This window comes from Ranitomeya variabilis, chromosome 5 (genome assembly GCF_051348905.1).
Source record: "Ranitomeya variabilis isolate aRanVar5 chromosome 5, aRanVar5.hap1, whole genome shotgun sequence".
In the NCBI taxonomy this organism is placed as follows: Eukaryota; Metazoa; Chordata; class Amphibia; order Anura; family Dendrobatidae; genus Ranitomeya; species Ranitomeya variabilis.
The window spans coordinates 444,537,586-444,552,632 of record NC_135236.1 but is presented as its reverse complement, the minus strand read 5'-3'; the positions used below and the strand labels follow the sequence as shown (position 1 = coordinate 444,552,632).

Genomic DNA, 15,047 nt, shown 5'->3' with positions numbered 1-15,047 from the left:
TCCTGATAACCCAAAAAACCTGTCTCAATAAATTAGCATATTTCACCCGTCCAATCAAATAAAAGTGTTTTTTAATAACAAACAAAAAAACCATCAAATAATAATGTTCAGTTATGCACTCAATACTTGGTCGGGAATCCTTTGGCAGAAATGACTGCTTCAATGCGGCGTGGCATGGAGGCAATCAGCCTGTGACACTGCTGAGATGTTATGGAGGCCCAGGATGCTTCAATAGCGGCCTTAAGCTCATCCAGAGTGTTGGGTCTTGCGTCTCTCAACTTTCTCTTCACAATATCCCACAGATTCTCTATGGGGTTCAGGTCAGGAGAGTTGGCAGGCCAATTGAGCACAGTAATACCATGGTCAGTAAACCATTTACCAGTGGTTTTGGCACTGTGAGCAGGTGCCAGGTCGTGCTGAAAAATGAAATCTTCATCTCCATAAAGCATTTCAGCCGATGGAAGCATGAAGTGCTCCAAAATCTCCTGATAGCTAGCTGCATTGACCCTGCCCTTGATGAAACACAGTGGACCAACACCAGCAGCTGACATGGCACCCCACACCATCACTGACTGTGGGTACTTGACACTGGACTTCAGGCATTTTGGCATTTCCTTCTCCCCAGTCTTCCTCCAGACTCTGGCACCTTGATTTCCGAATGACATGCAAAATTTGCTTTCATCAGAAAAAAGTACTTGGGACCACTTAGCAACAGTCCAGTGCTGCTTCTCTGTAGCCCAGGTCAGGCGCTTCTGCCGCTGTTTATGGTTCAAAAGTGGCTTTACCTGGGGAATGCGGCACCTGTAGCCCATTTCCTGCACACGCCTGTGCACGGTGGCTCTGGATGTTTCCACACCAGACTCAGTCCACTGCTTCCTCAGGTTCCCCAAGGTCTGGAATCGGTCCTTCTCCACAATCTTCCTCAGGGTCCGGTCACCTCTTCTCGTTGTACAGCGTTTTCTGCCACATTGTTTCCTTCCAACAGACTTACCATTGAGGTGCCTTGATACAGCACTCTGGGAACAGCCTATTTGTTGAGAAATGTCTTTCTGGGTCTTACCCTCTTGCTTGAGGGTGTCAATGATGGCCTTCTTGACATCTGTCAGGTCGCTAGTCTTACCCATGATGGGGGTTTTGAGTAATGAACCAGGCAGGGAGTTTTTAAAAGCCTCAGGTATCTTTTGCATGTGTTTAGAGTTAATTAGTTGATTCAGAAGATTAGGGTAATAGGTCATTTAGAGAACCTTTTCTTGATATGCTAATTTATTGAGACAGGTTTTTTGGGTTATCAGGAGTTGTATGCCAAAATCATCAGTATTAAAACAATAAAAGACCTGACAAATTTCAGTTGGTGGATAATGAATCTATAATATATGAAAGTTTAATTGTAATCATTACATTATAGTAAATAATGAAATTTAACACTATATGCTAATTTTTTGAGAAGGCCCTGTATTACCTTGTTTATATGCATGAGACTCATGCTGTTAGGGAGGGGGTGGAGCAGAATTAGGAGGACGTCTGATTGGCTCTGAACACAAAGCACAGCACTTACATCACAGCACTTACATCACACCAGGCCTCTTTCTCACGTCCGTGTTTTAGCTCCTGTCGAAATCCGTCGATCTTTGAAAAACAGGATCCAGCAAATTTTTCTGCTGAATCCTGTTTTTTCCCATAGAATTGTATTAGCACCGGATTGTGACGGATGGCCATCCACTTCATGCGTCGTGCACTGGATCTGTCGGAAAATCGCTGTCCGTCGGGCGGAGAAAACGTTCAGAGGAACGTTTTTTCTGCACGTCGGTAAATCGCTCAGCGCGCATCCTGCGCGGCCCGTTACTGGCTCCAATGGAAGCCTACGGGCGCAGGATGCGTCACTGACTGTCAAAAGCAGGAATCCAGCGACGAGTTCCGTCTTTTCAAACTGAGCATGCGTGGAAGAATTTCCCGTCAGTGAAATTCTCTCTCGCTCGCTCTCTCTCTCTTTTTACTATTGATGCTGCCTATGCAGCATCAATAGTAACAAGATATAATGTTAAAAATAAAATAAATTAATTTAAAAAAAAAATCGCAATATTCTCACCTTCCAGCGTCCATTATTTTTAACCAGGGTTTTGTTGTGTATGCGTTTTTGTAGCGGAAAACCGCTGCGAAGACGCATACACAACAGGTGCACATAGTCTCGACGGGTCCGTCAGAAAAACGGGCCCAGTGCACCCGTTTTTTACGATCTGCACAGGATCCGTCATTTCAACATTTTTACAGATCCTGTGCAGATTATAAAAACGGAAGTGTGAAAGAAGCCTAAGGCTAGTTTCAGACTTGCGTTCCTGTGCGCTGTGGATGGCAAGGAGGAAGTACGCTGCCATCCGCAGCGCACAAGAACGCAAGTCTGAAACCAGCCTAAGACTACTCAGCAAGTATAGAGGGAAACCATCAGAGAGAGGGGAAAAGACCTAAGATGTAGAGTCGAGATGAGCTACACCAAATAAACGCAGCATACTACACTGTAAAGGACACAGACAGAAGAAGGCCCCTATGCAAGAGCAATATAGGAGCCCTCTAGTCATAATGCACAATTCCAACTGCCTTAAAGGTAGAATTAGGACCCATCCTTTACTTCTTAGGCCCCTGGGAGGCACCAATGGTTTGTCAGACCCTGATCCTACAGTCCTCAATCCAAATACTTCTAATAATTTAAATTAAATAATATACTTATATCATTAAATGAGTATCCATCATTTTAATTTTATGTCATACATCATTAATACACTTGAAAATAAGAAAAATTGTGATGCACCTTATCAGAGAAATCTGCTTCTCTCTCCACCAGGACTGATCATTAATTCTCGAAATTCTCAATTCTTGGGTACAATCTGTATTCAGTGAAGCCAGATGTTTACATAACTGAGGTAGGAGATGGCGGCTGCTACTGAGAAAATTCTTAGTAGAATCTTCACTGAATGCACATTTTATCCATAAACTGAGAATTTTGTAAAGTAATGATCAGTCCAGGAGGACAAAGAAGCAGATTTCTTTGATAACATATATTACAAAGTTTTTTTTAGTTTCATGTGTACCATTGATTATAAAAATAGAAATTATAGTGACGGTACCACTTTTAACAAGAATTGTCATTAAAATTTGTATTCCTTAATCCATTTTAAAACCTAGTGTGAGCCAGCTTGTCTAATTTCAGGTCAGAGGACAGGAAGACAGCAATCGGTAAGTATTTTAATACACTTACACACTACTACAAAAACTTTAGGAAGGATTAAGGAATACAATTTTTGATGAGACTTCTTTGAGGAATAAAAGAATAGCAAATATACTGTAGGTGTGCTTACTTTTACATATGTGTATAACATATCTGGGTGCCCTTTCAGTCTTCTTAGATCCGATTCCAACTGAAATGAGTTTGCAGGAACTCCCGGAACGACACTGTCTAGTGATGCAGATAACGCAGGCTGATCCTTTCCCGGATTTGCCGGTCTGGTGGGGGTTGCGATACTGTTTTCTGTGTTATCCCTATATTAATGAAAATATTTTATACTGAAGGAAGGAAATGGACAATATTTCTACATAGAGACTATATTAACCCTTTTTCCTCCCCTTTTTTTTGTTTTCTCCTCCCCTTCTTCCAAAAGTCATTTTTTCCCCATCGATATACAGTAACTACATGAGGGCTTTTATTTATTTTTGCAAGATGAGATTTAGATTTGTATGACATCATTCATTTTACCATATAATATACAAAAAAATGGCGGGGGGAATCAAAGTGGGGTTCAATGTCTAAACAGTTTTTCAGATTTTGGCTTTAACCCCTCAGTGACCGGGCCAAATTTTTCAAATCTAACCAATGTCACTTTATGTGGTAATAACTCTGGAACGCATCTCATTGATTTTTATTTTGTTTTTTCGTGACACATTGTACTTTATGTTAATAGGAAATTTATGTTGATATTTTTATAAATAAATGCAGATCATATCAGAAATTTGTAAAACTTTCAATGATCATCCCTTTAATCCAGACAGTCATACCACAGAAAATCAGGGCTGTGGAGTCGGAGTCGTGGAGTCTGATCCCATTTTGGTGGACTCAGAGTCAGAGTTGGAGGTTTTACTTCCCGACCCCACAGCCCTGCAGAAAATAACAGTTACCTCATGTCTGCTTTACATCAGCACCATTGTAAAAATATCCTTTTATTTTGTTAGGATGCTAGAAGGTTTAAAACTGTAGCAGCAATTTTTCATTTTTTTCAAGGAAATTTACAAAACTTATTTTTTTAGGGACCTAGTCAGTTTTGAAGTGACTTTGGCAGACCTATAGGTCATAAAATCCCCAAAAGTGAGATCATTTTAAAAACAGTGCCCCTGAACATATTCAAAACTGCTGTCAGGTAGTTTAATAACCTCTCAGATGCTTTTCAGGAATTAATACAAAGTGGAATAGCAGGAAGCAAACATGTTATTTTTATCACCTAAATGTTGCTAACTTCTCAACATGCTACTATAGCCAGCAGACTCTATGGCCGCCATTTGGCCATGAATTGCCATGGTAAACATCAGGACAACATAATCATAATTTCAGAGTGCCAATGGGGGTAAAAAGAGGGAGCCCCCACACTCTGTTAACCAATTAGGTGCCGTAGTCACTAGACAGTAGCATTTAAGTTGTTAAAAAGCCATGGTTGTTGCCAACACCAATCAAGGCTGATAAAGCAAAGTGTCAGCTATATAGCGTACAGCCAACAGCTACTGCATTTTCACCAGTCGGGGATGCTACTGTGTGATATCGGAGGTTAGTAAAAAGACATATTGATGGTCACTAAGGAGATAACCGTGAGGTAAAAATGACCTGCCAACATTAATGTTTAGTTCGGCATAATTACAGGAGTCGCTAACGTGTGTGTGTGTGTGTGTGTGTGTGTGTGTGTGTGTGTGTGTGTGTGTGTGTGTGTGTATATATATATACACACACACATACATACACACACACACACACAGAGACGCATATATACATATACACACACACTGATATGTTCAGAAATGTGTTTGGACAGCGACAAGTTATGGCATTTTCGCGGTTTTCCAAACCATAGTCCAGACCTGGAATTTCATCTTTTTTTACTGAGGGTTTGCATCAGTTCCTGTAAAGAACATGCCTACGACTGTGAATATTTGATTTTCTTTTTATTGTGAAGCAAACAACAAACAGGATGAAATAACTGAAAACTTCAGTGTGCATAACTATTCACACCCCCAAAGTCAGTACTTTGTAGAGCCTCCTTTTGTGGCAATTACAGCTGCAAGTCACTTTGGATAAGTCTCCATCAGCTTTCCACATCTTGCCACTAGGATTTTTACCCATTTCTCAATGCAAAACTGATCCAGCTCCTTCAAGTTAGATGGTTTCCTCTGGTGAACAGTAAACCTGAATGTGGTTTTGAACACCTTGATGGGTGCAGATTTTAAAATAGTGTCACTTTTGGGTATTTTTTGTCATATAAACCCCTCAAAGCCATTTGAAATGTGATGTGGTCCCTAAAAAAATGGTTTTGTAAATTTTGTTGGAAAAATGTAGAAATCGCTGGTCAACTTTTAACCCTTCTAATGAAAATAATTATGTTTTCAAAATTGTGCTGTTGTAAAGTAGACATGTTGGAAATGTGATTTATGAACTATTTTGTGACATAATTCTCTGATTTAAAGGGAACCCGTCACCTGAATTTGGCGGGACCAGTTTTGGGTCATATGGGCGGGGTTTTTGGGTGTTTGATTCACCCTTTCCTTACCCGCTGGCTGCATGCTGGCCGCAATATTGGATTGAAGTTCATTCTCTGTCCTCCGGAGTACACGCCAGCGCAAGGCAATATTGCCTTGCGCAGGCATGTACTCCGGAGGACAAAGAATGAACTTCAATCCAATATTGCGGCCAGCATGCAGCCAGCGGGTAAGGAAAGGGTGAATCAAACACCCAAAAACCCCGCCCATATGACCCAAAACTGGTCCCGCCAAATTCAGGTGGTAGGTTCCCTTTAAGGGCACAAAAATTAAGTGTTTGACAATTGCGAAATGTTTTGCAAAATTTCCAATTTTTCCATAAATTTTCAATTTTTTCATAAATAAATGCGAATCATATCGAATAAGTTTTACTACCATCGTGAAGTACAATATGTCACAGAAAAAACAATCTTCGAATCAGTGTGATACATTAAAGCGTTCAAGAGTTATTACCACAAAGTGGCAGTGGTCAGAATTTGGCTTGTTCATTAAGATAAAAATTACCGTAGCTCAACCTGAAAGTCTACACTTCAATTGCATTTCAGTTGTTTCATTTTAAATAAAACTGTGGCATGTAGAGGCCAAATCACGAAGATTCGTTCATTGCCCAAATATTGTCGGACCTAACTATTCACTAGTTATTCACTATATACACTATTGTTGGTAATAAAAAAATAAATAAAAAACATTAAAAAGTTTGTAAAAATATATTTACTGGGTAAATATTATTTTTCCCCATCAATGGATATGTGTGAGAACTTGGTTTTCACATGGCAAGCTGGCATTTTAATACCATTTCGGGATACTTATGATGATGATGTGCTCGCTTTTTATTGCATTTTTGAGGGTGGTGTGGTGACCAAAAATGTTATTTGTCTTTTTTATAGTGTTTATTGTACAGGTTAATTTAATATTTTCATAGACAAGACCTTTACAGAAGAAAATACCAAATAGGTTTATTATTTTTAATTCTCAATTTTTAAACTAAGTAAAGGGAGTGCGATCTCTTTTATTCATCATCAAGTCATGCAGGTCCTCCTTGAAGGACATCAGAAATTTCAATGGAATTATCATCATTATTAAAATGCTGGTTGTCTCGTCAGCCTGAAACTGCAATGCCAAATTATTTCTTTGGATCCTTTTGTAACGTCACGTTATATTGTTCCCAAATTGTGTCTTCCATTCCGAATCCCAGGGAAGCCTGTGACCTCCAGCTGTGGAGCGGAGAGAGAACTTCCCAGCAGGCCAGGTGGTCGCACAGCGGGAGGAGGACAAGCAGAGAGCGAACACTGGTGACCCACATTCCAGGTAAGGAGGAGGTCACAGGAGGTCCAGCTGGAGGTCACAGGCTTCTCTGGGATTCGGAATGGAAGACACAATTTGGGAACAATATAACGTGACGTTACAAAAGGATCCAAAGAAAGGATTTGGCATTGCAGTTTCAGGCGGACGAGACAACCCGCATTTTAATAATGGTGATAATTCCATTGTAATTTCTGATGTCCTTCAAGGAAGACCTGCAGATGGTCACTTGCAAGAGAATGATCGAGTTGTTATGGTTAATGGAACCCTCCTGGAAAATGTGCCACATTCTTTTGCAGTTCAGCAGCTAAGAAAATGTGGGAAAACTGCAGTTCTGGTAGTGAGAAGGCCACGAAGGAAACAAATGGGTGCCCCAAGCAAATCTGAACCTGCCCTTGATATAATGGATGACTACACAGACATGGAGAGCCGAACTGCCTACAGTGCATATAGTGATAGGAGCGGATATGGGGGATCTAGAAGCAGAGACCCTAGTCCAGATAGAGGCTTCCGAAGGGACAAAGAAAGGGGACCATATTGTGAATGAGATCAAAAAGGTTATGGAAACAGAGCAAGAAGCGTTGACCAAGATCTTAATGTGGGTTATGGACTTAAGCAAGATTACAGCCGTGGCAGAAGTATAGACCGTGGACTTGATGATGAGCAGATGTATAAAAGAGATCGTAGTCATGGCAGAAGCATAGACCGTGGTCTTGATAAGTAAAGGGAGTGGTTAAAACTTATTTTTTAAAAACATTTTAATTTTTACTTCTTTTTTAGGGGATTTGAACCTGCTACCATTGCATGGTTTGTTCTATATCCAGCAATGCTACACTACTACAGTGTATAGTAAAAATGCCGTTCTCCTGCACAAGAATCAAGTGTAATTCTGATTACCATGGCAACCCATCAGCACTCCATGATCAGTCACGCACGGGTGGGGTGGGTGGTGGCAATGGGCGCCGGGATGGTTGCATGACGCAATCACTCTACTTGAACACCGTTATCAGAGATTGACAGCATCTATTCAAGTGGTTAAACATCATTAAGTTGACGCTAGCGTACATGTACATCACGTCAGGAAAGAGTTACTGAATCCCGACAATGCACATAATCACTGAGCAATAACCGTCAATATAACATATCTAACTCCTATATTTCCCTAACTCTTGGTACGATACGATACGATACACTTTATTGATCCCGTGGGAAATTATGGTATCACAGCAGCACAACTTACATCATAAGAATCATAAAATGAATAACTTAATTGACATGACAGTTTGTTGACAGAAGGACATTATACATTAGAATAGGACATACACAGCGGGTGAACTGAAAAGTAGAAGAATGGTATTGTCATTGTGACTTGGAAAAAGCTTAATAACATAAACCTGCCCCAATTGCATTTTTTATCGATTCTGTTTTGATCATTTTGACCTTAATGAACAAATTCAGGACCTTGATACTGTCAACTGTACAGAGGGAGGCTGCTTTTGGCAAGTGGCGCCACACAAGGGACATCGGATGGGGCTATGACATTACGGCTCTGCAACGCCCACCCCTCCATACCCCAGACTGCTGTGAGGAGGAGCACATCATGGGGTGGGAGTGAGGTGTGGCATTAGTTTATTTTCTTTGCCAGCAACAGGCTGACTATATTATTTCTACACTGACAACGTGGGGCATGATTATAAGGAGGCGCATTGGTTGGCATTATTATAAGGAGGCACAATAGGGGACATTCTTATTATAAGGACGTACAGGAGAGTATTATAAGGAAGAACAGGGGGCATTATTATAAGATGGCAAAGATGGGGATGTGTAAAAGGAGGTACAGGGGGAATATTTATAATAGGGAACAGAAGGACATTGCTATTATAAGGGCTATATTGAGTGCTTTGAAAAAGTATCCATACCTCATGAACTTTTACATTTTTTTTCACGTTACACCCTCAAACTTAAATGTATTTTATCGGGATTTTATGTGATATACCAACACAAAGTCACAATTATTTTGTGAAGTGTAAAAGAAATTATACATGGTTTTGTAATTATTTTAAAACTATAAATCTGAAAAAAATTGTGAAGTGCAATTGTATTCAGCCCCCCCATCTCCCCCTGAGTTAATAACTTTGTAGGACCACCTTTCACTGCAACTCTTTTGGGATATGTCTCTAACAGCTTTGTACATCTAGAGGCTGAAAATTATGCACATTCTTCATTGCAAACTAGCTCTAGCTCAGTGAGATTGGATGGAGGTGTCTGTGAACAGTAATTCATAGTCTTGCCACAGATTTTCAATGGGATTTCGGCACCTGTGACTGCGCCATTACAACACATGAATATGCTTTGATCTAAGCCATTACATTGTAGCTCTGGTAGTACATTTAGGGTCATTGACCTGCTGGAAGGTGAACCTACACCCCAGTCTCAAGTCTTTTGCAGCCTCTAACAGGTTTTCCTCGAGGATTGTCCTGAATTTAGCTTCATCCATCTTCCCATCAACTTTGACGATCTTCTCTGTCCCTGCTGAAGAAAAACATCTGCACAGCATGAGACATGCTACCACCACGTTTAATGGTGGAGATGGTGTTTCCAGGGTAATAAGCATCGTTAGTTTTCTGCCACACATAGGGTTTTCCATTCTTCTTAGCACTCTCCCTTAAAAGTTAGATTTGTGGAGCATACAAGTAATAGTTGTCCTATGGACAGATTCTAATTTGTATTCTCCTGGCTTGGGATCTCGGTTTAGGTGGACAACCATGCCTTGGTAGCTTTGCAGTTGTGTCATATTCCTTACATTTTTGGATGATGTCTTGAATAGTACTCCGTGAGATGTTTAGAGTTTTGGCTATTTTTTATAACGTAACACAGATTTACTCTTCTCCACAACTGTATCCCTCACCTGTTCAGTGTGTTCCTTGGTTTTCATAATGCTGTTTGATCCCTAATCTCAAACTAACCTGAGATTTTCACAAAACATATGTAGTTATACGGAGAGTAAATTACACACAATTAGTACCTAAATGTATTAATAATTATGTGACTTCTGAAGGAAATTGGGCACTCGGGATTTTATGTAGGGCTATCAGACTACTGAATACAAACGCACATCAAAATTTTCAGATATATATTTTTAAATAATTAGAAAACCATATAATTTCCTTTACAATTCACAAATATTTGCTATTTTGTGTTTGTTGGTAGATCACAAAATCCCAATAAAATACATTTAAGTTTGTGGGTGTAATGTGAAAAAAAAATGTGGAAAAGTTTACGAGTATGAATACCTTCTCAAAAAACTGCAACTATAAGGAGGCCCAGGGGAACATTATTAATATGAGGAAGTACAGAGGAGAGCATTATTACTATCTGGAGGTACTGGGGAAATAGGATTACTGTGTTGGGTTATAGAGGGCACCGTTTCTGTGCGAGGCAGGAGAAGAGTGAACTATTACTGTGCAGGTTACGGAGTGGGCATTATTACTGTCTAAGGCACTATATGGTTTTTGTAGAGGAGGGGGAATGTGAGGAGAGTCCCGGAAAAGCGAGAAGCCAAAAATGTCTGTGTTACATCTTGCAAAGATGAATCATAGATGGAAAAAGCTGTCATGGCAGATTACTACAATCAGCGAAAATGTCACTGGTATCTGTAAAGTATACACATACTGTATATGATAACAGAAAAAAAGTGGAAGCAGAAGCGTCTGAATAAAATCTAATAAATCTTTATTAAGACTCAATAGTAATAAATGAAATCCATAAAAAGGAATTATTGTTGCAATGGCACTTGAAATCCTACTAAGGCTATGCCACATTTGGATGTTTTTGCACTTGACACTTTATATGCCGACTGTAGGGTGTAGAATATATTTCCTCATGTTGTGCAAACTCTGAATATAGCTGGTCTCATTTGATTGTGTTATACATATTACCGATTCTCTGCGTGCTTCCTGGAGTGGTGTAGAACTTCATGTCACTTTTTCCCTGTGAATAATTCCTTGTTATGGGATTTTATTTACCGTATTTTTCGGACTATAAGACGAACCGGACCATAAGACGCATCCTAAATTTTCAGAAGGAAAATAGGGAAAAAAATATAATGTGTCAAATGGGGGTCCGTCTTACAGTCCGAATTCAACTTACCAGGGGAGGGATCGGCACAGGAGGAGGAGTGGTCACAGGGGTTATTCGGTCGTCCAGGCTGGTGTGGTGGCCTCCGGGAAATCCCATCCCAGGCTGGTGCGGCGGCGGTGGTGCTCTATGTTGCTCCTCTGTGGGGCGGTGGCAGTGGTGGTGCTCTGTAGGGTGGCGGGGCTCCGCCGGTATTTCGTGAAAGCCCAGAGGCCCCCGCAGATTAAGATGAATCTGAGCGCCTCCGGGAAAATGACCTCCGGGTGCAGGGCATGCTTAGATTCAGATCTCGGCAATGAGATCTTGTCCCGAGTTCTCGTAAAACGAGAGCTGAATCTGAGCATGTGCCACCCTCAGCGGCCATTTTCCCGGAGGCCACTGCATCGCAGCACTCGATCTGCTGGGGGCCTCCGGGCTTTCACGAAATGCAGGCGGAGTCCCCCGCCAAACAGAGCATCACCACCGCCGCCACACCAGCCTTGGAATAGAGGCTGCATTGCCCTGCAGAGTCGAACCTGGATCGCTGGCATAGTATTTGTAAGTATATTCAGACCATAAGACGCACCCTGGGAAAAAAGTGCATCTTATGGTCCGAAAAATACGGTATTATTATTGCTTCTTATTAAAGATTTATTAGATTTTATTCAGAAGCTTTCACTTATTTTTGGAGGAGGGTCCATTATTTGACTGGTCCTTCTTTTTGGGTACACACTGCACATGGTCTGCACAGCACAAATTAAAAACTGATACAACCATTATATGGTCACTGTATGGTGGTAATATCAGTCTTATTACAGTGGTTTTGATTAAACAGTATGGTGGCATCATCACTACTGTACATGCTATGCTGTACATATTTAGTTATAGTCTAGTGATATTATTTGTCTATTATAATGCACTATTGATGATAATATTAGTTTTGGTACAGTCTGTTTTGCTAAAAGGACAGTACATGAGTAAATTATAGACAAGAATCTCAGCTTGCCGAATCCTAACAGTGTGTAACATACACGCTGTTAGGATTTGACTCCGCTTGACGGTTCCAGCAGTCATCATATGGCAGTAAGTCTGCGATATGCATTATCTACGGTACCATGCTAGCTATAGTCTCCGCCACTTCGCTCAATGACTTCTCGTAATGTGACCGCAAATATGCAAATCACATAGTGGCAACGTGACGAATTCCTAACCATGTATGTTACACATAGCTAGGATTTGGTAAGCTGCACTGCATGCCAAAAATGTACTTGCACTGCACTGCATAACCTTTCTAATGATCAGCATTATGATGGTATTATTCTGTCACTTTGTGGTGGAATTATAAAGTCATTATAGGCCTGAGTGTTTTCAGTCCCAGTCCGGCCTTGTGCTCAACCGTACATACCCTAGCGAATTTCATTTCAGCAGTTCTGCTGCAGAAATGCTGTTTTCTTAAAAGTAGCATGCAATAAAGCCTTCAGATGGTGGTAAATGACAGAACAATACCGTATCATATACATGATGGTAAGAGTGACAGCTGTAGGGCTACAGCATAAGAACTGTCCTGGTAATTAAGCTATGCTTTTCATGAGCTGCAGCTTATAATGATTGTAAAGCAATAAGAAAATATTCCATAATAATATACAATCATACTACCCGTCTTAGATAAGATCTAAGTGCAGCACTCGGGCCTGCAATTTCTGTAGTCATTGTGTCTAATAAAAGCATGGTGATTTTCATTAGAAAAGAAGGATTCCTGAATTTCAAAGAAAAATCACAGACTACTCAGCGGAATAAATGGATTTAATTAAATGGATGATCCACGTGAATGATTTTCAAGTTGTTCTGTTGAGGCAATTAAACAACACTACAACTCCAAAGCTAAAAATAGTTGTCTAAAAATATTCCCATCTAATAAAAACTGACAGAAATTAGAGCAACATTCCCTCTATGACCTATGCACAAAAATAAACCGCTATTCAGCACAATGGCTTGTAATAGTTAGACATATTTCCAAGCAATGGATATTATTAGGCTGATTAAAATGGAGAATGGGCATGTGCTTAATTATCGAAAGTTTACTAAAAATATATATGTAGCTAGTTTTCTTGAGATTCATGTCTGTGGAAAATCAGATTCTTTTTTAAAGGGTCTTTGTTATTTTTTTTGCTGCAAATAATATATAATATTTGTTTGAGATCCTCCTTTTACAAGATATACAAGTGACAAGTGCTTATCACGGAATTAAATATCATCAAAAAGTCATTACAAACAGAGCGATCTATTTCAAGTGTTTATTTTCTGTTAATGCTGCTGATTATGGTTTACAGCCAATGAAAGCCCAAAAGTCATTATCTCAGTAAATTTGAATAATTAACAAAAAACCCTGCAAAGGCTTCATAAGCTTTTACAAAAGGTCCCTTAGTCTGTTTCGGTAGGCTCCACAATCATGGGGAAGACTGCTGACATGTCCAGAAGGCAGTCATTGACACACTCCACAAGGAGGCTATGCTACAAAAGGTCATTGCTAAAGAAGCTGGCTGCTCACAGAGTGCTGTATCCAAGCATATTAACCCCTTCCCGACCTGTGACACAGCGTATGCGTCATGAAAGTCGGTGCCAATCCGACCTGTGACGCATATGCTGTGTCACAGAATGATCGCGTCCCTGCAGATCGGGTGAAAGGGTTAACTCCCATTTCACCCGACATGCAGGGACAGGGGGAGTGGTACTTCAGCCCAGGGGGGGTGGCTTCACCCCCCCGTGGCTACGATCGCTCTGATTGGCTGTTGAAAGTGAAACTGCCAATCAGAGCGATTTGTAATATTTCACCTAAAAAACTGGTGAAATATTACAATCCAGCCATGGCCGATGCTGCAATATCATCGGCCATGGCTGGAAACACTGATGTGACCCCCCCCAACCCACCGATCGCCCCCCCCAAGCCACCGATCTGTGATCCGCTCCCCTCCGTCTTGTGCTCCGCTCCCCCATCCTCCTGTCCGCTCCCCCATCCTCCTGTCCGCTCCCACCATGCTCCTATGCCACCCCCCTGTGCTCAGACGCCCCCCCCGTGCCCCGATCTCCACCCCCTTATACTTACCGAGGCTCCCGGTGTCCATCCGTCTTCTCCATGGGCGCCGTCATCTTCCAAAATGGCGGGCGCATGCGCAGTGCGCCCGCCGAATCTGCCGGCCGGCAGATTCGTTCCAAGTATAGTTTGATCACTGTGATATAACCTATCACAGTGATCAAAATAAAAAAAAATAGTAAATGACCCCCGGCCCTTTATCACCCCCATAGGTAGGGACAATAATAAAAAAAAGAAAATATATTTTTTTCTTTTTCCACTAGGGTTAGGGTTAGAACTAGGGTTAGAACTAGGGGTAGGGTTAGGGCATGTGCACACAGTTCGGATTTGGCTGCGGATCCGCAGCGGATTGGCCACGGATCCGCAGCGGATTGGCCGCTGCGAATTCGTAGCAGTTTTCCATCAGGTTTACAGTACCATGTACACCTATGGAAAACCAAATCCGCTGTGCCCATGGTGCGGAAAATTCCGTGCGGAAACTCTGCGTTGTATTTTCCGCAGCATGTCAATTCTTTGTGCGGATTCCGCAGCGTTTTACACCTGTTCCTCAATAGGAATCCGCAGGTGAAATCCGCACAAAAAAACACTGGAAATCCGCTGTAAATCCGCAGGTAAAACGCAGTGCCTTTTACCTGCAGATTTTTCAAAAATCGTGCGGAAAAATCTCACACGAATCCGCAACGTGGGCACATAGCCTTAGGGTTAGGGTTGGAATTAGAGTTAGGGTTGGAATTAGGGCTAGGGTTGGAAA

At 41.2% G+C, this 15,047-nt stretch overlaps 1 protein-coding gene and 1 pseudogene across 2 annotated transcripts in view; one reads left to right on the top strand and one right to left on the bottom strand.

Annotated features, from left to right (window-relative positions):
- The window catches only part of RPAP3 (RNA polymerase II associated protein 3), a 136,048-nt gene that overhangs the window by 15,169 nt on the left and 105,832 nt on the right, over nucleotides 1–15,047 (bottom strand). For both annotated transcript variants that reach the window (XM_077265383.1, XM_077265384.1), the window contains one exon: nucleotides 3,351–3,531. In XM_077265383.1, the coding sequence (XP_077121498.1) occupies nucleotides 3,351–3,531 (181 nt within the window). The remainder of the gene's footprint in view (nucleotides 1–3,350; nucleotides 3,532–15,047) is intronic.
- Nucleotides 4,783–7,828, top strand: LOC143773439 (tight junction protein 2 pseudogene; annotated as a pseudogene).